This window comes from Amyelois transitella, chromosome 8, assembly GCF_032362555.1.
Source record: "Amyelois transitella isolate CPQ chromosome 8, ilAmyTran1.1, whole genome shotgun sequence".
Taxonomy (NCBI): domain Eukaryota; kingdom Metazoa; phylum Arthropoda; class Insecta; order Lepidoptera; family Pyralidae; genus Amyelois; species Amyelois transitella.
Genome location: NC_083511.1, coordinates 2,846,961 through 2,872,026, shown reverse-complemented (window position 1 = coordinate 2,872,026; position 25,066 = coordinate 2,846,961). Strand labels below are relative to the sequence as shown.

Genomic DNA, 25,066 nt, shown 5'->3' with positions numbered 1-25,066 from the left:
AAATAATACAAAAGCCAAAACGCTCTAGATCTAGCAGATGATGTGCGTTATGACAAAATTGACCATTTCCCTCCACATGGTACAGAGTTGTTGAGATTGGATGACATTCAATCCTGGTAAAGATATTACCATATAGAATGTTGCTGAGTTTGCAAAACATGGATATTACTCCGCCTTTAACATGCAAAACATTGCGTCGGGTTTCAAAAGTACAAGAATTTATCCAATACAAATATTTTTAATGATGATCATTTTTTGCCTTCTGAAATCAGTAATCGTCCATTAGAGTCAGAACCAGTACCAAGCAGTGTAACTATACCACCAATACTTGCAGACAGCCACCAAGAAGTCAATAGCGATAAGCGTGAGTCTCCTGTGCTACCAATATCCTCAGATATGATATCAGATAATGAAGATCCTGGAATGCCAACAACTGTATTGAATACAAACTTAGCACCTGTTACAATTGCATCATCAACATCTGTTCAGATCACAATGTTGTTCAGTTCACAAACATTGAGTCCAGAAGTAGTGCGTCCATTTCCTTAGGTCCTCTGTAAACAGACACAATTAAAGAGAAAAGTAACAACTAAAATCATTACCTCAACTCCCGAAAAAGACAGACTGCTGGCAGAATCCTTAACAACCTTGCTTATTATAAAACAGCATATCACAGACGTGTCACATATAAAAGATATTTTTAAAAACTATCTTTTACATGTGAGTCGGAAAAAAGTAGAAACAATCCACTGTTTAATATTTTCAGGCACAATAATGCATCGTTTCCCAGATGCAAAAAAATATCCTGATCGTTTCAAGGCATGGGTCACTCTGGTTGGTGGAAAACTTGAAATGGAAACTGATTTTGAGAATTTTAAGAAGAATGTTTGCGAAACTTAAACACTTCACGCAAAACGGCAAAAACCGTAATCATCGCTTAAACAATTCAGCAATACCTTCACTTTATTTATCGGGTCAGTTTCAACTCAATTATAATGTACTTTAATATTAGTCATTCTAAAATTGCGTTAAAGCGTCGATGATTGGGTGTTTTACCGTATGCAATTGCAAAATGTAAAAAAATCAAAAGGCAGGCGTTTCACTATTGAAGAGAAAGTTCTATGTTTGTTATTGTTTAAAAAGAGTCCGAAATGCTATGCTAACTTTTACATAAATATTTTACTTTGCCATCCATAAAGGCTATGCAACGATTAATTAGCCAAATAAAAGTATGTCCGGGGATCAACCCCATAATTTAAAAAAAACTCGAAAGATTCTGTACTGGATATACCAGTAAATGACTGTCTTTGCAGTTTAATTTTCGATGTGATGTCATTAACACCAATGATGCACACAAAGACAGCTTGGAAGGGTTTTCCACTAATAAAACGACGGAATTCGCAGACCATGCTCTGGTATTCATGATTAAGGGCATCAAAAGTAATTTTAAACAACCAGTTGCGTATTATTTTACGACAAAATTAAATAAATTAGAATTAAAAACTGTTATTAAAGAGGTAATTATCAATTGCCAAAATGCAGGCTTCATTGTAATAAACACCGTATGTGACCAAAGCACAGTTAATGTAAGTGCAATATCAGACTTGGTTAGTGATAAAAAAGATTTATTTTTTAAAAATTGTAAAGAGTGTCGCCATGACGTTGTACGCGTTAATAAACGGAACATTATACTACTTACCTAATTAAAGGTATTCGAAACAATTTATTAACTAAAGACATGTCATATCAAAATGGATAATGAAATATAAGTAGTAAAGAGGGAGTGGCATAACGCTCACCAAATGCGAAGTATTCGGGAAAAAGTGCTCGGGAATAAGTTAAAACAAACGGTTGCTAAGCAACGGAAACCAAAGATAAAGTAATTAAAGTTTAAAGTATTCATTACTAGTTAACTATTATTGAGACGTCAATTTAAGGTGTGTGTAGTGTGAACCTGTGTATTTCACATTAATCCATACTTAATTTGATTATGATGTCTATCAATCTACCTGTTCCCGAAATGAGTTATTTTTATTTCTTTATTTTATTATGAAGACCATCAGCCATACATAGATAATAGGTACCTACTAAGTAATATAAGAAACACTTGGTCATTTAAATGTCCTCTTCAATAGCAATTGGTAGCAAAATATTCTAAATCTGTGGTTTATTTACAGCGGCTAGGTAGCGTAGTGGTAGTGTAGGGGTAGTGTAGAGATAGTGTAGGGCTAGTGTAAGGGTAGTGTAGAGGTAGTGTAGGCGTAGTGTAAGGGTAGTGAAGAGGTAGTGTAGGGGTAGTATAGAGGTAGTGTAGGGAAGCGGGAACAGGAAAAACTAAACCACGCGGGCGAAGCCGCGGGCGGAAAGCTAGTCTATATAAAAATGAATTGCTGTTCGTTAGTCTCGCTAAAACTCGAGAACAGCTGAACGGATTTATCTTATCTTGGTCTTGAATTATTCGTGGAGGTCTAGGGAAGGTTTAAAAGGTGCGAAAAATTCGAATTATTTTTCAAGCATTCCATTTCCCATACAAACGTTTTCTAAATAAAATGGAGAGTCAATTTGTAATTTATTACCGCTGCATAGGATCTAATATCGCGTTCTGAAACTCAACATAAGTGAAAGTGAATAGCCACCGTACCCACCTAGCGCACAGGCTCGCGCGGCAGCCTCGCGAGCCAGATGCCTCGGCTGGTGTGGACGTGCCTCGGGCTGCCTCGGGCGCACGTTTGCTCGGCTGAGCGCGGCTCGACCCCGAGCCAGATGTTGTCGGTAAACTTGACGCGCTCAAAGGTGCCTCAGTGAGCGCTGTGCGTTAGGTGGGAACGGTTATGTTTTGGCTCGCGCGCGATGCTACTTCAAGTTTATCTCTTGCCGTGTTTGTTTCTTTCTATAATATTGATATCATGGGCAGTCAGGAGGAGTCCATTCGTTTAATACAATTGTACAGCACGTACAAAGCGCTTTGGGACCCCAAAGATCCAAAATATTTAAACAAAAATCAGCGGGAAGACAGTTGGCGGCAAATATCTGCTCAAATGAATACTCGTATGTCTGTCAAGGAAGTGAAAAAAAAAATGGATTCCTTGTGTGGCTCATATCGTCGAGAGAAAAGCAGGGAGAAAAAAAGCCGCATATCAGGTTCAGGTATGTATTTTTATTATTATTACAAGCTTTTATTTAACTTGCAATGTCACTATGTTTGTTCGGGTGGAATTTTGCAACTCAATTTTGAAGCAGATATCTTCAACCGATTGAGTTGAGATTTTGTATACACGTTTAGTTTGGATGACAATGCATGGTTAGCTATATAACGTCATTCTAAATCCAAAATGGCGGAATATCCAAGATGGCGGACTAGTTATTTTTAATGCACTCCTACAATATGGGTATCAAATGAAAGGGCTTGCTTAGATTAACTCGAAAAGTTAAGTGATGTCACTCTAAATTCAATATGGCGGACTAAGTATTTTATGCTTGCTTATGAGATGAACAGGATGAGAAACCTTTCCAGCGATAACTAAAAAGTAAAAAATAAATTAAAAATAAAAAAAACGTTTTAAAAAACAAGCTTTTATTTAAATGCGCTATTAAAACTAAAATAATCTTTTCCTTTATAACACTTACTATCAACTTATAACGTCATTACACAATTAATATGATATAAAAGCTTGTCGCGAGATTTACTTGGGTAGGTATTTAATAAATACCTAACTTGATCTGATTGATTTTAATTTTAAAATTTTGAAACTAATTTGACACGAGATCTTAAATCTCGCGGCAAGCTTTTATATCATATAAATTGTGTAATGACGTCATAAGTTGATAGTAAGTGTTATAAAGGAAAAGATTTTTTTTTAGCGCATTTAAATAAAAGCTTATTTTTTTTAAAAGGTTTTGCTTTTAATTTATTATACTTAAAAACTTAAAAATATGAACTTACAAATTATTTGATGAAATAATTACTTATTATACTAACTTTGTATACTACTATACTTTGTATACTATTATAGTTTCGTCACGTCTGTCTGTCCGTCCGGACTCGTGCTCCGCCGTTTCTGCACCGATTGTTACGAAAATTGGTGGAGGAATGTAAATTGAAGATACAAAAATACTTTTTTAAATTATGGAAAAATATATTTTAATTTGCTCTGTTTCAGGCGCTGCAGATGTTTACAATTCAAAGTGGTTTGGATATCCTTATTTCGATTTTCTTAAAGATAAAAATGAAACTGGTGACACTCAGGAAACGATTCCGAATGTAAGAATTATTAACTAAGCATAATAGTTTTGAAATGGTATAGAACCATTAGTTATAAAATGTTCTGCCAAGTGCAACCGTATTTCTTTTGCGTTATTAGAACTACGCCTTGGAATCGCTGCAATTGGTGCGAATGTCACTTCATTTATTTCATTTCTCCATTGGCCAGGAATCAGTACGCCATCAAGTTCTCTGTCAAACAACTCCGGTGAAATATTATTAGCTGAAGTATTTTTCCGGATGTATTTGTACAAATATATAGCTGCTAAGACGACCTTTGTTGCTTTATTTGGCTCTAGTAAGATAGGTTTTCTAAAAACGCGAAATATGGCACTTAATATACCAAATGCATTCTCAACGACACGTCGAGCTCGGCTAAGGCAATAATTAAATATTCTTTCTTTAGAACCATTTTCTGGGTTGCCCTCAAATGGTTTCATGGTATATTCGTTGAGTGCAAAGGCTTTATCGGACAAAATAAAATAAGGAACTTTTGTTAAATATGGTATTTGCAATATCTTCTCTTTAGGCACGTTCAATTCTTTCTTTTCTAGCTTTTTATACAACGTTGTGTTTTTAAAAACACCACCATCAGAGATTCGCCCTTTGCTACCAACATTCACATACAAAAAATTGTAGTTAGCATCAACTAATCCAAAAAGCACGATGCTTGGAAATTGTTTGTAATTATCATAATCAGTCCCACTGTTAATCGGTGCCTGCAACATAACATGTTTTCCATCCATCGCTCCAATAGCGTGGGGAAAATTCCATTTATTTTCAAATTCTTTTGATATAGCAAGCCACTCTTCTTCTGTAGATGGAATCTGTAAAAAAAAATTATAGAGCACTCAGCATGACAGGACCCTCGGCTGTTTGAAAGTCTTCAGACTAAAAGTATTTGGCCCCTATCTGTGGTTGTATTAGGTACTATACACCACTCCGTATTTGGCCCCTTTTAGGGTCTCAGCACACATATGGGATCGGAAAGGGATCGTCACCGTATCGCCTCGAGCCGTTCAGAATGGTTTGTATTAAACTCCCTACTGCAACGCACACTAATCGGAATAATAACGTAATCGCCTCGCCTCGAAACAGGCTCCGAACTTGAATTCCCGCGCTTACGGCTCATCGTCCCCGCGCTTACGTTTCTCCGTCCCCGCGCTTACGTCTCTCCGTACCCGAGCTCACATCTCTTCGTCCACCCTTTCCCCTTTCCCCTCCCGCGACTTGCCTGCTAAAGACGCCGCCATTCGCAAGGAGTATTTCATTCGTGTTGCGCGTATGTTTTATTTAAAATTTTGAGTTCGATTCAAACACAAAATAACGATGCAAAGGGAGAAACTTATTGAAGAAGTGAGAAAATATCCATATTTATATGACTTAAGTGATGCTAAATACAGCAATACTATAAAAAAGGACGAGGCTTGGAAACAAATAAGTATTACTTTAAAGCAATCTGGTAAGTACCTACTCCTATTTAATTATTTATTTAATGTTTTTCGCGTATGTAGGTATGTATGGGAAATAAAACAGTTGTGATTAATATAATTATAATGAAAAATTTAACTGGAATATCCATTAAGAATTAACATTAATATTTAAAGCTAAAAGCTACTGCCATGGAACTCGTCCGGTAGAAGTTTGAAAATATGTTTTGAACTTTTCACGTACATTAAAAGCGGTAGCCATATGGGCACCACTAATACTTGGTAATTCACTTAACAATCGGTCTTCGCCGAATTCAACTGTAATTTCCTGTTCTGTTCTGTTCGGTTCCTGTAAATTCATCTCAATGTTATATGTCCTCATCATATTGTGTAAAATGCAAGTTGTTAATACCACTTTATCTACAAACTTTGGATGCAATTTAATATTTTTGTTGTAAATCGCAAATTTTTGATATAAAATTCCAAAAGCGTTTTCAACAACCCTTCTAGCTCGTGATAAGCGGTAATTATATTGCCGTTCAGGATCTGATAGTCTCCGTGTATTTGAGCGAGGATATGGTCTTAATAAATATGTCTTCAATGGAAATGCCTCGTCTCCCACAAATACATGTGGCATTGCATGATTAGTTCCTGGTAATGGTTTGTCACATGGAATATTGAATGTGTTTCTTTCAAGTGCCTTTCCAAATGTAGATGATGAATAGATTCCGCCATCGCTGTTTTTTCCATAGGCTCCTACATCAACCGCTATGAATCTGTATTCAGGATCAACTATAGCTAACAAAACAATAGAAAATGTTTTTTTATAGTTAAAAAACAACGATCCACTATTGGGAGGTGCAATTATATTTACATGTTTGCCGTCAATGGTGCCTATGCAATTCGGAAAGTTCCATTTATTTTTAAATCCTTCTTCGATTCCTTGCCATGTGGCTGTAGTTGGTTGAGGTATATGAATTGGCATTAATTTATTTATTATTGCATTGCACACATCTATTACTATCAAACGAATAGTTGATTCTCCTAAACGGAAGCTCGATGATAAATTAGTAAATGTAGATCCAGTTATGAAGTACCTGCAACAATAAATGTATATTTAATATACGTTTTATAATACGTCTATATGTTTATGTGAATGTGTGTGTACGTACTCCCTTTCACACATACATGTGTAACTACATGCGCTTGATATAGTTAACCATGATTTATTTTATTTCAGAATCTGAGTGCAAGAAAACTTGGTTAAATCTTAGAGAGTCTCACCGACGAGCTATGAAGAAGCGTAAAACTAAAAGTGGTCAGGCAGCCCCGACGACGAAAAAGTGGACCTTTGAAGATGAAATGAGTTTTTTAGTACCTCATTACAAAGAAAGAAATACGATCTCTTCGGTTGATGATGATGACGGTTCAGATCTTAGCAGTTTCTTGGGTAATGATGATTCACAGAACTCAATAAACATAATTCAGTCTCCAGAAAACTTACAAGCGGAAACTACTCCACTTTCGCCGCGTCCTGAGTCTTCTGCATCTTCAGTTGCATCCAAAATTTCAAAAAAAAAATAATCTTAATATTGAAAAAAATTCAGCGTCACAAACTTTAATGAAATATTTATTAAATCACAACGAAACCAAAAAAGAAGATGAGATAGATACATTTTTTAAGAGCATTGCGGCAACGGTTAAAAAATTTTCAGAATATAACCAAGCTATTATGAAAAGTAAAATATATAACGCAGTTTCGGAAATGGAGTTAAAAGAAATCGCAGAGAAACAAAGCTATTATAGTTATCGCAACCCTTACATTCCCCAAAGAGAAGATGACATGCCTCGAGGTTATACCACTCTAAATAACATTAGCCACGAGATACAATCAACATCTGGCGCTTCAAACATTCATGATTTTAATATTTCAAACTTAGAAGAAAATGGCGCGTCAAATGCTGACGATCTTGATACTTCAAACAATCTTTAATTTATACAATGATTGTATTTTTGTTGTGGCGCTATTTTTGTTTAATTACCATAATTTTTGGATTTAATAATATAGTTTTGTATAATAAAAAAATATGTGATTTATGGGTATTTTTTTTTACCTAAACTACAAAAAAGTTGCATTTACTAAAATACCTTACGAAATCACACAAAATATATACACACATACACCAGACATAAAACGTACATCCCCTGTGCACACCTGATCGCAAATGAGGGTTGCGTTCCAAAAGAAATATTTTTTATCGACAGAGGATAAAAATTAATCTATCTTGTAGTTTCGGAACCGAGTATTTTTTTTGTACACTTAAAAAAAAAGAACAATAGAGATAATACAAACATTAAAATTATAGTACAAATATTTATGTAGACCAGATTAAAAATTCCAAAAACAAATGCAATTTCTCACCTTAACGTTACAGCTAGTTTTTCTTCGGGCGATATTGTTTCTCTGAATGTTGTATTCTTCTTCCTTATACATTCATCTATAGACTGCAATATGTTATAAAAGAGATATTTCGGCATATGAAAATAAATATAAAATTTCTCTTCATCATCCATCAAATGTTTTTTTATAGTCCGAAATTCCCCTTCAGTACTCCTTGCTTTATTCATACTGTGTACCCAATATCTTTTTCTTTTTTTCTTGCTATTTTCTTTTTCCTCTTCATCAAGTGCTATGGCTATGATAGCCAACTCACGTATTGTAAACCAAGACATAACCGTGCGCTACACTTAACGTTTGGATTCAAACTGATCTGGTGCCAACCAGGTCAGCCAGGGGGCGGCGAGGCGTAAGCGCGGTGTCGCCTAGCCGTAGCCGAGTTGACGTACAGGCGCTGCTGATACGCTTTCGTTACGTGCATACGGTAGGTTGACGCCTGGTTGACAGCGAGGCGAAAGGCGTTACGGTTACGATCTCTTTCCGATCCCATATGTGTGCTGAGACCCTTAGTGGTATACATTCAGTCAGAAAAGTATCGGGAATGGATTATTTATTTATGGTTCCAAATTCAAATTTTTGTTTTTTTTGTTGTTGTTAGATTGGCACAACTGTTTTCCATTTTGGCGCGGAGTTTGAGTTGCATCTGTTGTTTACATTAAATACAGTGCTATTTTTAGTTATATCATATCTAGTGTGTGTTGCTAATTTCATAATGAATAAAAACATCGAACAAAGAGTTTGTCTTAAATTTTGCATTGCCAATGGAATATCGTGTTCGGAGTCACTGAAAATGTTACAGAAGGCTTACGGTGAATCGACTTTATCAAAAATCGTGCTTATGAGTGGTACAAAGCGTTCAAAAGCGGTCGAGATGTGATGGAAGATTTGCCTCGCTCTGGTAGGCCATCAACGTCTGCAACTGAAGTTAACATCGCAAAAGTGAAGGAAATAGTGACTGAAAATCCTCATTCAACTTTGAGAGAGATAGCCACCGAACTTTCTGTATCTCACGAGTCGATCCGTACCATTTTAACTAATAATTTGGGTATGAAACATGTTGCCGCTCGGCTAGTCCCAAAAGACCTGAATTTTTTTCAAAAACTCAATCGCATGAGAGTCGCTGAGGACATGCTAGAACGAGTCAATTCCGACCCAACATTCATGAAACGCATTGTTACTGGTGACGAGACGTGGGTTTACGAGTTTGACATGCAAACTAGTCAACAAGCTTCGGAGTGGCGCCTTCCAACTGAACCGAAACCGAAAAAACCACGCCAAAGTCGTTCAAAAGTCAAAGTCATGTTGACTGTTTTCTTTGACTATCGCGGTGTTGTGCACTCGGAATTCTTGCCGGAAGGTCAAACGGTAAATAAGGAATATTATTTGAGTGTTATGCGGCGTTTAAGAGAGCAAATCCGACGAAAAAGGCCAGATTCTTGGATTTTGCACCATGACAATACACCTTCGCACAAGGCCATCATTGTGAACGAATTTTTAACCAAACACTCAACAAATACCATCGAGCAACCACCATATTCACCAGATATGGCTCCAGCCGACTTTTTTCTTTTTCCTAAACTCAAATTACCACTTCGTGGCACCCGTTTTCAATCGGTAGAAGACATAAAAGAGAATTCGCGGCGAGAACTGACCTCAATTCCGAAAACAGCGTTTAAAAAATGTTTTGATGATTGGATTATTCGTTGGCGTAAGTGTATCGTTTCTAAAGGAGCATATTTTGAAGGTGATAAAATAAATTTGGATGAATAACAAACAGTTTGTGTATTATTGATCTTTTCCTGCTACTTTCTTGACAGAGTAGTATTAGGGGTCAAATACTTTAGTCCGAAGACGTTCAAGCAATGGAGGATCCTGCTAGAAAAATATTTAAGATTTCGCTACTAAGGTACTATTTTTTTAATTAAAAGCTTAGCTTCCAATCGAATTAAATGTAGGGTCCTGCCACATTATATAGACATTCACACTGCACCACGAATTGATCTATTAATTAAAATAATGTTTTCAGGAGGTGATACCGGAATCTTCACAAACTTCTGATGGAGAGAGACACACAGAGACTGAAAACGCGCCGACCCAGTCGCAATTGTCGGAGGCTAGCATTGAGGAAGCGCCACCACAACAACAAAAAGACCTAGCCTCGGGAACTAGCATGCCTTCACCATCAGAACCTGCTCGTAAAAAAAAAAACGAAATAATCCGCAGAAAACACAGCCACCGGAAAATTCGGCAGATATCATGCTTGCAGAAGCCCTTGAATGCTTGCAAAAGTCTTCTAACGACATCACCGATCCATACTTTTCATTTGGAAGACACATAGCCAATGAGCTAAGAAAATATGATCCGCACACATTAGCGTGTGTTAAGAACGCTATCAATAATATAATTTTTGAAGCAGATATAGGGAAATACACACCACAACAAATTAATAAAGGATACTATACATAACAGTACAGTAATTCCTCTACAATGGACTCATCTGGCACTTCATTATCAGCATCACATACCGCTACGTCTTCTCATGCCATAACACCATCACCTAATGCTAATTTTGAATTCGACAATATCACTGAATTGTAATTAAAATAAACATGAATGAATAATTCGAATATTTTTTTTTATTTATTTACCTTTATTTAATTACCTTTATTTACCTTTACATAATCACTTAAGGCTTCAATAATAGCGTCACAAACTTCTGGAACTATTCTTGAGATACTCTGCTTCGATACTCGAAATAAATATTGCAAGCTGCTATAAGAATCTCCGGTTGCTAAAAATCTTAAAGTTATTAAAACCCGTTCATTCACAGTGATTGCCTCTCTATACTTTGTATCGCACTTTTTGATTTTATCAGACAACAATGAGCACAAATTTTCGAACTCTTGTACGGACATTCGTGTAAAATTATGTACAGCCTGATCATATATTAAATCTCTAAGTAATCTATTTCCATATTGGTGGCGACGCTCATAAATTTTTCTAATCCAGAAGCGTCTAGGTTTTATCTTGATACGTGACTGTTTTTGTTTTTTTAAACAATAAGCAGCTAGGAAAATAGCTGCAGCTGAAAATACACGACTGTCCATTTCGAATACTCGCGGACTTGTGATGGCTCAGCCTGCCTCGCGAGGCGGCCTCGTGTAAATTGGACAAAACTACTGAGGCTGCCTCGGGAGCCATCGCTCGCGATCCGGACACCGAGGCTGCCGCGCGAGCCTGTGCGCTAGGTGGGTACGCGGCTAATCGCGAACGCGACAAACTTGCATAGTCTCAAAATACATAGTACATAAATAGTGGTCGGCTTCGAGAAACTCAATTTTGAGCCAACTTCAGTTGTTAATCTGTCCGATTATTTTTTTAGACTATATAGAAATCGAAAGATAAATCTTAAGTTTTGTCACGAATTAAATTATAAAACTTAAGTTAAATTTCTGAACGCAATCATAATAATTATTTGACATTAGATTTGACAACCAACTAATATGTCAATCCATCCTGTCGCATTTCAGAGCACGGAAAAAAGTATTACGATATCCCTTTCAGACCGTGCACTCACTTTCGTGAGTGTAACTTTTTGATTTTCTATGGAGTTTACAAAGAACGTTAAGCGAACGGGGACGAGCTCGCACGCTTGTGAGTGTAGTCTTTTATACCTACAATTTTTTTCGCGGCAATAGCCATTGTCTCTTTCGGTCAGTTCGCGTCCAAGGCCGCGCGAGGTGAGCGTGTCGTGACCTGCTGTCGTATGGATATTATTACTTTATTCTGGTGAGTTATATTCGTATATTTTTTTGTTTTATTGTGTTTAAAATGAGTGCAAAATAGCTCGTGATGATAAAAATTGTGATTAGTTGACTTCGTTTTATTGATTTTGGTTCCGCCAAAGTAAGCCTCACTAACGTGAGGGTTCGGTCTGAACTTTGATTTTTGTAGCTAGTTTTATACAAATAAAAAACAGTATTTTTCTCAATTTCAGGCATTTTTTTCTAATTAAAAAAATACTAAGACTAGAAGAAACTTAGCACATGACGATGATGCTGTTTTGGCCGCAATAAATGATTCGGATTTCGGAGAAGACTCTGATGAAGATGAGAACTGGGTGCCGCCAGGGGAAGAGCCTGATAGTCCATCAGATGAAGACCAAGAGGATGATGTTAGGGCTCCTGTTGTGGCAGCACCAGCCACTACAAATACCTGGACCAAACGGTCTTTTCGTGGAAAGCCTATGCCATCAGTAGCTTCATAAATGATTCGGATTTCGGAGAAGACTCTGATGAAGATGAGAACTGGGTGCCGCCAGGGGAAGAGCCTGATAGTCTATCAGATGAAGACCAAGAGGATGATGTTAGGGCTCCTGTTGTGGCAGCACCAGCCACTACAAATACCTGGACCAAACGGTCTTTTCGTGGAAAGCCTATGCCATCAGTAGCTTCATCTATGGAAGAGGTATGCATTTTATTTATAAACCTAGTTTTTCGTAACTGCATGTATCTACCTACTTATTTACACAAATGTATTAATATTTTTAGGTAAGGTCGCCTTCTGAATACTTTGAAAAGTATTTACCAGAAGATATTTTTGAGAAGTTTGCACTGTACACCAATATATACTACCAAACAACTAAAAACGAGACACTAAAACATCCAATCACCGCAGCTGAGGTAAAGAAGTTCTTTGGTGTTAATGGTATTCTTGGCTGTGTAAAATATCCCAGGATCAAGATGGCGTGGCTTCAGCGTTTCAGGTTGCCATATATAACAGAGGCATTGACCAGGGACAGGTTCTTTCTGATTAGGACCAATTTACACATCGTTGACAAGTCAGCAGTTGAGGCTCAAGAAAAAAATCGTAATCGGCTATGGCTTGTTCAGCCACTGATTGACTCGGTGCGTAACAGATGCTTAGAATTGCCCAGGGATCATGGTACCTATTCCATTGATGAACAAATGGTTCCATTTCTCGGAAAATGCCCAGTAAAACAATATGTTCCTGGAAAGCCCAGACCAGTGGGCCTGAAAAACTTTGTTATTACATCGTCCAGGGGCTTGATTATAGATTTTGAAATATATCAAGGTAACACTACGCCCCTACCCAATACTTCACTTGGTCTAGGCCCATCCGTTGTACTCAGATTGATATCAACATTGCCTAAAGGTAGTTTTATATTTTTTGATCGGTATTTCACAACTATTCCCCTGATGGAGAAATTGATTGATGAGCAAATCGATGGCACTGGAACTTTGATGACCAACAGATTCAAGGGATACACATTTAAGAAGGACTCACAAATGAAGCGAGGGGACTATGAAGAGGTAGTGAACGCAGGAAGAAATGTCTGCGTAGTTAAATGGAAAGATAGCAAACCTGTGTTGATGACTTCCACGTGTCTTGGCAGTCAGCCTTTGGTAGAGGTAGAGCGATGGGACAAAACAAGTAAAAGTTATATCTCTGTTCCGTGTCCCAATATAGTTAAAAAGTACAACGAGAACATGGGCGGGGTTGATGTCAGTGATCAGATGTTGGAAGCATACAGGTCTTGGCACAAATCACGGAAGTGGCCTGTAAAAGTATTCATGCATCTCTTCGATATGTCACTAGTTAACTCTTGGTATGAATTGAATATCGTAAAGCATCACTATCGAACAAACAGAAATACATGGATTTTTTAGATTTCAAGCTGACTGTGTCTGATTTTTTGCTGGGTGGAACAAGTAGGAAGAGGCAACGTGATCCTACGGATGATTTGGCTCAGATGCCTAAAACATCACATTACAAACCTGCTACAATACCAACAATAGACAAAAGACTTGATGGCTATAATCATTGGCCTATTGTGGATACGATAAAAGCCCCGCGATGTTGTAGACTAAAGGGTTGCAACAGTCGGTCAAAAGTGAGGTGCACAAAGTGCGATGTTTATCTTTGCAGTACCAAGGATAACCATTGTTTCTTTAAATTTCATAATGAAAAATAACAAGGAATTCACCCCTCATTATTTTTATTTAGCTATATTGATGAAAAAAAGGTGATTTAAGTTACGTCCAAAGATAAATGATAATTAAGACTGAGATAATTGTTCCTAATAAGAAATAAATGTTAATTTTGTTGATTATGTCTAAGAAAAAGACTGTTTAAATGTTAAATAAATAAAACGGTTCCTTTAATTTGAATTTTGAGGCAGATTTTATTATGATTAAAGTTTAATTTTCTATATTAAATAGTTTTATTTATCAACCCTCACGATCGTGAGGGTACCACCAGCACTGGGCCCGAACCCTCACAATTGTGAGCGTGCTGGAAAACCTATTTCCCATTTTCCTTTAATTTTTTCACTAGCATTTTCGTTTTCAGCTACCCTAAATTAGCTAAAAACATTACCTTTCTTTGTGAAATACTTTACCATGTGGAGTCAGGTCTGAAAGGGAAAGAAAATATCTATCTTTGTGGCTACGTGCGCAAGAACTTTACTTTTTTATTAGTGACTTCTTTATGGCGGGTGATGAGTTCAATTGGGTTCGAATGGAAAAGAGTGAACAAGAGGAAAATAATAATGGAGAGAGGAGATATTGCTATCGCCAGATATACATTTCTGGAATTGGCAAAAGAAATAGAAAATTGGGACAACGTCGTCTTTATAGATGAGACATGGCTGAATGCCAATCACACCGTCACTAAAATGTGGACAGATAGATGGGAAGGGAAAGGGGAAAGACTTATTATTTGCCATGCTGGAAATTCAAAAGGATTTATACCGAATTGTCTTCTGGCTTTGAAATCTAAAAAGACTAACGAATATCACGAAGAGATGAATTCAGAAAAATTTGAAGGATGGTTTATGACTTTAATAGAAAATCTTAAAGAACCCAGTATTATAATAATGGACAACGCGAAGTACCATTCTCGACAAGTTAATAAACCTCCAACGTCACAAGACAACAAAGCCACTATAGTGGAATGGCTAAATAACAATAACGTGCCCGCCGACATGACAATGCTAAAAGAAAAACTGTTGATTCTTCTTAGAGAGCATAAACCACCGACACCCACATATTATTTAGACGAGATGGCCAAGGCGCATGGGCACCGTGTATTAAGATTGCCTCCGTACCATTGCCAATACAATGCAATTAAACTAATTTGGGCACAAGTTAAAGGTAAGTTCAACAATTAATTTATTAATAACAATTAAAATTTATTAATTCAATTTTATTATCTACTTGACTATTTGTAAGTGCTGCTTTGAAGTCTATATAGGCTTTATACAACCTCGTAACGCCCAAATACCTTTATAAAGGCAGACCTACACAATAGATTTTTAATTGTGTCTTGTTTTCTGGGCGTTACAGACAACAACCATTATACTACAACCTATATAAAAGAAATTTTCAGTTTTAATAATTTTAGTTCTCAGCTTTCTAGGGAAACGTAATTCAAGAACCAGAAAATGAGTTTTATTTAAGTCTTGGACTTGCAAGCTAGTTAAGTCAATTTTTAAGGACTTTTTTATCAATTAGCATTATTTCAATTTCAGGATTTGCTGCAAAAAACAACACGTCTCCTCCATTGACGGCGAACAAAATGTTAACATTATTGCAAACTGCCTGCCATCACGTCACCGGTGAAAATTGGGCGAAAGTAGTTGAAAAGACCAAAAATACAATAGTAGAGGACTGGGAGCGGTACGTCAGAATAGATCGGTGGAAAAACCAACTCATAATAAATGTCGGCGAAAGCGACACGGCAAGCGACTCTGACAGTGATTTCTCAGATAGTGAATTAAAAAAAATACTATTCAAATTTTGTTTCATTTTACCTAATAACCACTGTGTAAAACATACATTTAATAAAATGCATTTATGAACTATAAACTTTCAATTAAATACAAAAACACAAATCATATATTTTAAAGCTTTGGTAGTAATCAAATCGATTTCATTTCCATATAAAGTATTATCGATTACCAGAAACTATTGAAATTATTTCATTGTAGAACATCTCTACAAATTGTCAAAATCGAACTGTCACGGGGATCATCTTAGGGGTTGTCCATTAATCACGTGAGGCTTCAAAGGGGGGGGAGGGGTTTGATAAAAATCACGAAAATATCACAAGGGGGGTGGGGGGTAGTAGTAAAATATCTCGTGTATTTATTTTTTCGTCAAACGCGCGATTTTTAAACAAATATTAAGCGGCACGGCGCGGTCTTGACTCGCCGTTGCCAGGCAAAGAACGGAATGTGCGTCAGAATGGCTGGTTGTCTGTGGCTTTGGTCTAAGAGAGTTGATCCAAAAATTGCTACATAATTGCTTATATTTGCTACATTTAATAAATAATTGCTACATACGATATATATCTAGAAATAAAATATTTTTTTTGACCAGCCATCCTGACGTTTGGTTGGCTGGTCACATCCTAGTTTAACGCCAAGCATGCACAGTTTCCTGAAATGTATTGCGTCAATAATTGCTACATATTTACTTCATTTATATTATTTAGCTGTAACTTCAAACATGTGTTAAATGAAGGATGTAGCAATCATTTCAATTATCACAAGGAAAAAGTGCCTGATAAAATAATAAAGGCAAATACTCAGTTATGTAGATTTCGTTGGCTTAATTTTTTAGGCTCTGGTAACCGTGTAAGTAATACGATTTATGCAATAAAAAATATGCACCTACCCTCAATAAATCAAAGTATCAATATTGGAATTACAGAGTTGACTTGTTTAATGTTATTCTACACTATAAATAATAAGGAATAAGTAGATACTTACTGCTTCTTGAACCTATATTTAATTCGTTTTTTGGTGTTTGTGACGATGAAGAGAGGAAGAAAGTTTGTCGTGCCACTCGAAGAACAAAAAAGGGTTTTCTTGCAATACAAAAAGTATTTTCCAAGTAAGTCAGATTTACCAGCATCTACAGATCCACTGTTTGGTGAAATTAGTAATGCATTAGCCAATAAGATTACGACACAGGCACTGTACCTTTCAGTTAAGAAAAATTTTGATTACTTTTTTAGACCAAATGATGATATTTGCTGTGAAGAGCCAAGCACAATTACTTTAAATGATAAATGTGATAATAGAATAGAAAATAAATGCCAAGACGGCAGCAACAAATCGCTTGGAAACACATTAACGTATAATTTTTTAATTGATACGTATCAGTGGGAGCGTTTGCAACCAATAACTAAACGCATAAAATTAAATAAAGGATCTGAGTCTGTCTTTAGATTGAAAAATCTTTTGCCTAAACATCAGTGGGCTCATCAATTGCGAGAAAAAATTTGGGATGTTCATCCAACCGCACACAGTTGGACATTTAAACAGTATTCAATTTCTATGAACACCAATATAACGTGCACTGGATCTTGTAAACAATGTGCAGCTGATGTGAAAGTTATTATTAGCTGGCCTTCGGATAAAATTGCTCAATGCAAATGCATTATAACAAATTACGACGAAACATTTGTTCATACTCCAATAAGAAAAATAAAACTTTATCCTGTTAAAAGAGCTGAAATAGCCGAAGAACTTAAATATGTTTCCGCTATTTCATATCGTAACTCAATGGCAAATAATTATAATTTAGATGTTAATTCAGATGAGCCTGAACCTACTCATTTACCAACAACGGGGTGCTTACGTCAAATAAAACACGAACATAAAAAAAGTTCACTTTTTCATCAAAACCAAATACTTTCTTTATGGCTAATGACCCAAATATCGCCTTACAAAGAAGCTATCAAACATATCTCTGTGTATCCATTTTATATTTATTATTGGGATCCGTGCCAAGATCAATATTACAAAGAATTTAAAAAAACGGGCAAGTTAATTGTTAGTATAGATGCCACCGGAAGCATTTTCAAAACATTTGGGCCTATAGATAATGTTACAATTACCAAACACATATTGTTTTATGTATGTGTAATGAAAACATATGAAGGTCACAGTAGTATCCCAGTAACCCAAATGGTATCAGAAAGCCATTCTATGGACACAATATACAAATGGCTGGAATCATGGCACGTGAGCAATCCAAAACCAGACGAAATCATTGTCGATGAGTCATCTGCGCTGATTGGTGCTTGCGTAAAGGCCTTTACGAAACATAACTCTACTAAAGATTATGCTATTGAATCCTACAGAAAATTAGAAGAAGACGAAAAAAGCGACGATTGCTACATTAGAATAGACACTAGTCATTTTGTGAAAATAATTTTTAATTTAACGTGTTTTAAGCACGTCGACAATAGGGTCAAATTATTTTATATTAAATGCCTGTTAGCTTTGAAGGAGTGCGTAAATTTTGAAAAATCCAAAGAAATATTGACTGATATCATTACAGTTTGTTTGAATGAACACGACGGCAGTAATAAATCCAATTCTCCTTCTAGATGTGAGTTGGCTAAGAATCGATTAAAGACATTGAATCAGTTTCAGACTCTAGATACAGAGATAGAGATTCAAGAGAGTGACAGAATAAATGATGTGCCTAAAGCTGAAAAGTCAGTATTCGAAAATAAAACTGATACCAAATTAAGTGAAGAGAACAGATTTTTTAAATGGTTGACCAACAAAGTTGAAACAGAAAAAATATTAATTACACTGGATACTGAAGATATAGGCAATCACGACAATTTGTACCACTATCCTGCTTTTATAGGAACTCTATCACGTTTACTGAATCTTTTTCCTTTGTGGTCAAACGTAATGAAGAATATTTATGATTCCGATATCGAGGCACCTACTTCTTCAAATGTCGAATCATACTTTAAAACAATAAAAAGACTGCTATTACACCTAAGCACAAAATCACACAGACTAAGAACAGATGAATTCATTATGAAACATTTAGAATTTTTAAAAGGAGAGATCAAGGTTGCACCGAGAAAATCGATACTGCCGAACATTACTCTAAAAAAAAATACTGGAGCTGATTTTCATACTAAGGAAAAGGAAATAAAAAGAGATTCAAAAACGTCTACGCAGAAGTCTAGCAAGGAGCCGAAGGAAGAGTTTACAGAAGATTCTATTTTTTCCGAGGATCCTACCTTCATCGAAAACTGGAAAGGGAAAGGAAATGTTACTAAAAGAAGAAAAACTTTGAAACCGGTTATTTTTTTGTCTAACGGAAGCAAGCTAAAAATTGATAACAAAAATATTATATTGAGGAATACATGCGCGATTGACTCGGTATGTCAGGCGTTAGCTATAGCATATATCGATGGCTATCGGATAAGTCAAATAATACATAAAAGTGAAAATTTATTCTGTAAACTAGTCAGACTCATGAGTGGAAGGAATACAGATGAAGTGTACAAAATAAGATCTGAAATGGCTCTAATCTATTTTTCAAAAGTTGAAAAAGAATCCTCTGTGGAAGTCAGATGTGAGTGCAATGTAAATAATATATTTGAGCGCATTTTGATAGACTGTATATACAGTGCAGATGAACGTGAACATTGTACAGAATCAGATTGTGTAATAAATAAAGTTCAGCGTAAGATACCTGTTCTACACGTTGATATAGCGTCATCCATTAATGATTTACAAGTATCCGCAAATACTTTAATTAATGCTCAAGAACTTACAGAATGCCGGCGTAGTCAATGTAAAGGTGTCAAATCATTTAGTGTATCTTTACGAGATCTTATAGCATTCGAATTCAATTCCGATCAATTTATTTCAATAGATGATCCACCAACATCTCTATTGTTAGAAGGATCTGAGTTCCATTTACTAGCAATAATAGAGTTCGTGCCTCCAATATGTGGAGCGCTAATTGGTCACTATAAAGCTCATTGTAGACGAAATTTAAAATGGATATGTTATGATGACGAATCGAAAAAAATTACGAAGAGTAAAAAGAAGCTAATACCACATTGTATAATATATGCGAAAAAATAATGTAAATATCAGATCAATCAATACCAAATTTAATATTTTTTAATTGTAATATAATTAAACTGAAACATAAGTACAACCCACATTTTGTTTTTATTTACGATAATGTTCTTACTATCCACTAACTTAACATGCCATTTAATAATTCAAACCGCCTGCTGTTCAGTAAAAAATACTGCATCTATTTGCCTATTTTATTTTATCAGGCACTTTTCCTTGGGATAATTTCAATAATTGCTACATCGTTTATTTAACACATATTTGAAATTACAGCTAAATAATATAAATGAAGTAAATATGTAGCAATTATTGACGCAATACATTTCAGGAAACTGTGCATGCTTGGCGTTAAACTAGGATGTGACCAGCCAACCAAACGTCAGGATGGCTGGTCAAAAAAAATATTTTATTTCTAGATATATATCGTATGTAGCAATTATTTATTAAATGTAGCAAATATAAGCAATTATGTAGCAATTTTTGGATCAACTCTCTTAGACCAAAGCCACAGACAACCAGCCATTCTGACGCACATAGAACGGAGGCCTCACGCGCATGCGCCGCGCCGCCGCCGGCCGCCAGTTATTCTCTTGTTTTGGCGCCGAATACATGCGTAAACCGTTACCGTTTTTCATTAAAACAATGTTTAAAGTAGGTGATCTGTATAAAGACCTTTTCGCCGAGTATAAGAAAGGAAAAAAACCTAGTATTGCTCAGAAAGAATTTAATGAGATGTGGGCTAATGCAAAACAAAAATATTCTACAAAACAAGAATTTGTGAAGTGGGCGAATGATCTTCTAGCAGATTACCGCCGAAAGCACCAAGCAAAGAAGTCTTCCAATATTCTCTATTATTGCTCTAATTCTAAAAAGGTAAGCTATTAAACTAGTATTTGTCTGTTTAAGGGCGTTGTCCTAATAAATACGACTTCATCTATAGTTTACTAGCTGTTGCCCCGCGGCTTCACCCGCGACTTTTTTCATAGTAACTTTCATTTTTGAAAAAAAAAGTAGCCTATGTTTGACCCCGGGTATCAAACTATTTCCATACCAAATTTCATAAAAATCGGTCCAGCGGTTTAGCCGTGAAGAACGGACAGACAGACAGACTTTCACATTCATAATATTAGTATGGATTTGTAATATAAATGTTATTGTTAAGTCTTCCAACATTTTAGATAGGTAATTTAAGGAAAAAATATAGATAAAATATGTATAGCGTACTTTAAGTATTACTTAAATCCAAAAGATTTTTTTTTATTTTTACATTATAAAAAAGTTATTCAAAAAATTTCTAGATTTTTAATAGTTTTAGCTAGTCATTGGCGCACAGGAATGTCATTCCATAAAAAATGCTGAATAAACATCACGTGGCCCATATGCCTACATATCACCGATCGCTGAACTCTAAAGAAGTAGGTGTATTGAGCTGAGAACCATGTCTATGAGGCATGGGTTTATCTAACGTAAAAAAACAAAATAAACCGTAAGTCGCGGTGGTGGTTATAAGGTGAAGGTTATGTTACTATTGTTACACATTTTGCGCCTGTTTATATACTAATATCTTGTCGCTTTGTGAAAACTTACAACTATTTATGGATCATACCTACATATAATTATATACACATTATTCTAGTGAAAATGCGAGGATTGTGCATGGTTTGTGTGCCGTTTCGAACTCTTATTTTAATAAAAGAAAAAATAACATTACTGGACATGGTTAATTTGTTTGCACGATATTATCTTTACTTTCACGATATTAATTAAATTATTAATTTTCAGAATGCCAGCGAAAATAATTCTGTTTTGCCAATGACATCCAATGAGCCAAATCTACCTGTAAAACTTCCTACGCCTGCGATATGCGTCTTACCGATCGGTACCGAAATTACTGACGAAGGTAATGTCACTACTAAAAGCACCTCAACAGGTAATAAACATACCAAATTCGCAATATCAGTAATTATTTAAGCAGCCAATTATTTATTCCTACTAATCTTATAAATGCGAAAGTCTGTCTGTCTGGTACGCTTTCGACGTCAAAATTTTAATGCGCGAAATTTTTCCAAGCGTGATATAACCTGAAGTCTACGCGAACGAAGTCGCGGGCGAAAAGCTAGTATTATTATAATTCTAATTAAGAATTTCAATGTTTTCTTGTTGTTTAAATGTCGGTCATTCCAGGTGCTCGGAAACGTAAAGGTGAAGATTTGGATTGTAGCAACGAGAATTCACCCGATACACCAAGTACAAGCAGCTCTATACTGCAGCCTGTACGTGCTACTCCTGCACAGGATAAGTTGAAGAATCAGATTTCTCTTCTTCAAATGGAATTGGACTTAGCTGTTCGTCGTAGGGATTTTCTGGGCGAAAATGAGACACGTGATGTGACGAAACTGCGCCGAGAAATTGATAAATGCACAAAAGAACTACGGAAGAAGGAACAACATATGCGTCACTCCCAGTCACATAGATTATCAATAAAATCAAAGATTAAACTTGCTTGCAATCAGAGTCCGATTGTAGCTGATCTTCTTAAGGCGCGTTCTGCCCCAGGTCGCCCACGCCTAGAAGAGCAACAACCGCAATTGCTAAAAACTATAGTCGATTTGGCTATGTTTGGTGCTTCTGCGGAGGAACGGCGTCGCTCAGAAATTGTTCGCAGTTGCCGAACACTTACTGACCTCCATGAAAAGCTAAAGGAGCACGGATTTCAAATTTCGAAGAGTGGCACGTATCTTCGATTGCTCCCTAGAAATTATACCACCTTGGAGGGTAAAAGGCATGTAGTCACTGTGCCTGTCAAATTGAGTCGCCCTGAGGCAGATCACCACAAGGCTCATGTCGATCAACATTTTTGTGTCGCCACAATAAGATCCTTGGAAACGCTGGCATCTATTCTCGGGCCAAAAAAAGTGTTTTTTTTGTCTCAAGACGATAAAGCCCGGGTACCTATAGGTTTGACAGCGGCAAATAAACAAGCTCCTCTCCTGATGCATGTCGAATATCGTGTCTCATTGCCTGATCATGATTGGGTGATTGCTACAAGGCACAAATTGATCCCTAGTGTATATGCTGGGTGCATCATAAAAGGAAATGACATGGGCCGTGCTGAAGCAATTACTTATTCAGGGCCAACATACGTGGCGATTAGAAGTGGCAAACATTCCTCTTCGACAGCTTCCACTCATGCTGTGGACTTCAATAAGCTTGCTACACTCAACAATTTCAAGGAAATTATGCGGGATGAAGAAGGACGCCTGAAACCAGTTGTTCTGATTTCATCTGATGGAGGACCCGATGAAAACCCGAGATATCCAAAGGTTATTTCCCATGCCATACACCACTTTGTCAAGCATGATTTAGATGCAATATTCATTTTTACGAATGCACCCGGCAGAAGCGCATTCAACCGTGTTGAGAGAAGAATGGCGCCTTTAAGCCGGGAATTATCTGGACTCATACTTCCGCATGATTCTTATGGAACTCATTTGGATGAACAAGGGAGAACAAAGGATCATGATCTCGAAAAAATGAACTTTCAGAAGGCTGGAGAAGTTCTCGCAGAAGTATGGAATAATATGGTTATCGACGGCCATGACGTCGTAGCAGAGTACCTTAAGCCCGATGACACTGCTGAAAGCTTTGTTCCAGACTTGCCTTCTCTGCAGTGGTACAGCGAGCATGTGCGAGAGAGCCAGTATTTGCTTCAGGTACATTAGTAAAATCTCATTTATTATTATTTTATCATTTACTTTTCTTATCTAATATGATTAAGATATCTTAATATCATTACCAGGTGGTAAAGTGTGATGACCGCGCTTGCTGTGGAGATTTGCGGAGTTCTCTTCGATCTATTCTTCCTGAACGCTTCGTTATTCCTCCTTACCCAATTTTGCAGTCGTCTAGTGGTCTATATATTCCGAAGCCTCAAGAGCATGATGGCAAGACGTTTGCTACATTTCTTCTGCGTCGGTCTCTTGGAATCACCCCAACGCATGATGGCTTTAACAAATTGCCGTATGACCTGTATTGCCCTAGTCTGCAAAAGGATCGTCGGCAACTTTTGGAAAGGACGTGCCAGTGGTGTGGATTGTACTTCTGTACAAAGAAGAAAGTTAAGGAACATGTAAATTCATGTCACAAGCAACCTAATCCGAGCAGCAGTAATAGCGTAGAGATGCACAATGTTCGTCCTTCACGCATCCTCACGCGACGATCAATCGGCAGATCGAAAGAAATTCTGTGCGTTGTGCGCGAAAATGATGACACCGAGTGGCTTGATGAAACCGATGTTGATTTTCAACAAAGCACAGTACCAACAACTGACCTGCAAGATGCTTATCCAGTTGTTAGTGTTGAAGAATGTCTTGCTAATCCATGGTCCGAGGACAATATACATTAAACATACTCATAACATGTTTTTCCAATGATTACACTCTTCATTTCTATTATTGTTATGGCAATAAAAAAAAAACTTGCAACCTGGTGTAGACATTTTTATTATGGTCCTTAATTTCAGAATAAAATAAGATTATAGTTTGTACCTGTATTTAAATTAAGATAATATTCAGAAAATTTTAAGATTTTTGTAGGTACTAAAATACACGTGATGTTGAGAAGGGGGAGGGGGGGTGGTCTTAAACCTCACTACGTATCACCAATGGGGGAGGGGGGGTTAAAAAAAGGGTAAAAAAAGATCACATGATTAATGGACAACCCCTTAGTAGAAATGAACTAAAGGGAAATGCTGCAACGACTATGAAATCCCTAACACCATTGTAAAATTAATTGGTACCAGAGAGTCATATCAATCGGAGATTAACGATGATGACACGAACGAAAACGACTCATCTGAAGATGACGTATTACAATAATTTTTATTTTTTAAAATTTCATTGACGTCTTTAAAAAAATAGATAAGTATTATTAAGTATTTTGTTACTTAATGTGTAATTTTAATGTTATTTCTTTAATAAAATCTA

The 25,066-nt window shown here is 36.4% G+C and overlaps 6 protein-coding genes across 6 annotated transcripts; 5 read left to right on the top strand and 1 right to left on the bottom strand.

Annotated features, from left to right (window-relative positions):
* The first annotated feature begins 2,690 nt into the window (after positions 1-2,690).
* On the top strand, positions 2,691-12,416 carry LOC106141475 (uncharacterized). The gene is made up of 4 exons (XM_060945603.1): positions 2,691-3,147; positions 4,161-4,261; positions 10,176-10,255; positions 12,182-12,416. Exons 1-4 carry the CDS (start codon positions 2,832-2,834, stop codon positions 12,414-12,416), a joined length of 732 nt encoding a protein of 243 aa, XP_060801586.1. The 5' UTR covers positions 2,691-2,831.
* Positions 5,369-9,094, bottom strand: LOC106141473 (uncharacterized). Its single transcript, XM_013343123.2, has 2 exons — positions 8,114-9,094; positions 5,369-6,788 (listed from the first exon to the last, which is right to left on the bottom strand). Exons 1-2 carry the CDS (start codon positions 8,422-8,424, stop codon positions 5,876-5,878), a joined length of 1,224 nt encoding a protein of 407 aa, XP_013198577.2. The 5' UTR covers positions 8,425-9,094; the 3' UTR covers positions 5,369-5,875.
* On the top strand, positions 11,864-14,831 carry LOC106141471 (piggyBac transposable element-derived protein 3). Its single transcript, XM_060945339.1, has 3 exons — positions 11,864-11,938; positions 12,147-12,616; positions 12,700-14,831. Exons 2-3 carry the CDS (start codon positions 12,587-12,589, stop codon positions 13,837-13,839), a joined length of 1,170 nt encoding a protein of 389 aa, XP_060801322.1. The 5' UTR covers positions 11,864-11,938; positions 12,147-12,586; the 3' UTR covers positions 13,840-14,831.
* LOC106141468 (uncharacterized) lies at positions 14,721-16,030 on the top strand. The gene is made up of 2 exons (XM_013343119.2): positions 14,721-15,324; positions 15,702-16,030. Exons 1-2 carry the CDS (start codon positions 14,721-14,723, stop codon positions 16,028-16,030), a joined length of 933 nt encoding a protein of 310 aa, XP_013198573.2.
* A 4,645-nt stretch (positions 16,031-20,675) lies between these two features.
* LOC132902024 (uncharacterized) lies at positions 20,676-23,058 on the top strand. The gene is made up of 3 exons (XM_060945602.1): positions 20,676-21,981; positions 22,266-22,998; positions 23,040-23,058. Exons 1-3 carry the CDS (start codon positions 21,894-21,896, stop codon positions 23,056-23,058), a joined length of 840 nt encoding a protein of 279 aa, XP_060801585.1. The 5' UTR covers positions 20,676-21,893.
* LOC106141435 (uncharacterized) lies at positions 23,023-24,687 on the top strand. The gene is made up of 2 exons (XM_060945640.1): positions 23,023-23,794; positions 23,881-24,687. The coding sequence occupies exons 1-2, from the start codon at positions 23,075-23,077 to the stop codon at positions 24,484-24,486; spliced, it is 1,326 nt and encodes a 441-aa protein (XP_060801623.1). The 5' UTR covers positions 23,023-23,074; the 3' UTR covers positions 24,487-24,687.
* The last annotated feature ends 379 nt before the right edge of the window (positions 24,688-25,066 follow it).

Excerpts from the sequence above, each read along its gene's own strand:
- LOC106141471 (XM_060945339.1), top strand. The coding sequence starts at position 12,587 with ATGCCATCAGTAGCTTCATCTATGGAAGAG. Across the intron at positions 12,617-12,699 it reads TAGCTTCATCTATGGAAGAG|GTAAGGTCGCCTTCTGAATA; the intron begins GTATGCATTTTA and ends TAATATTTTTAG.
- LOC106141435 (XM_060945640.1), top strand. The coding sequence starts at position 23,075 with ATGCATGTCGAATATCGTGTCTCATTGCCTGATCATGATTGGGTGATT. Across the intron at positions 23,795-23,880 it reads AGAGCCAGTATTTGCTTCAG|GTGGTAAAGTGTGATGACCG; the intron begins GTACATTAGTAA and ends TATCATTACCAG.
- LOC132902024 (XM_060945602.1), top strand. The coding sequence starts at position 21,894 with ATGACATCCAATGAGCCAAATCTACCTGTAAAACTTCCTACGCCTGCG. Across the intron at positions 21,982-22,265 it reads TACCGAAATTACTGACGAAG|GTGCTCGGAAACGTAAAGGT; the intron begins GTAATGTCACTA and ends CGGTCATTCCAG.
- LOC106141473 (XM_013343123.2), bottom strand. The coding sequence starts at position 8,424 with ATGTCTTGGTTTACAATACGTGAGTTGGCTATCATAGCCATAGCACTT. Across the intron at positions 6,789-8,113 it reads AAACTAGCTGTAACGTTAAG|GTACTTCATAACTGGATCTA; the intron begins GTGAGAAATTGC and ends TTATTGTTGCAG.
- LOC106141475 (XM_060945603.1), top strand. The coding sequence starts at position 2,832 with ATGTTTTGGCTCGCGCGCGATGCTACTTCAAGTTTATCTCTTGCCGTG. Across the intron at positions 4,262-10,175 it reads CTCAGGAAACGATTCCGAAT|GAGGTGATACCGGAATCTTC; the intron begins GTAAGAATTATT and ends TAATGTTTTCAG. Across the intron at positions 10,256-12,181 it reads GCGCCGACCCAGTCGCAATT|AAGAAACTTAGCACATGACG; the intron begins GTCGGAGGCTAG and ends TACTAAGACTAG.
- LOC106141468 (XM_013343119.2), top strand. The coding sequence starts at position 14,721 with ATGGAGAGAGGAGATATTGCTATCGCCAGATATACATTTCTGGAATTG. Across the intron at positions 15,325-15,701 it reads AATTTGGGCACAAGTTAAAG|GATTTGCTGCAAAAAACAAC; the intron begins GTAAGTTCAACA and ends TTTCAATTTCAG.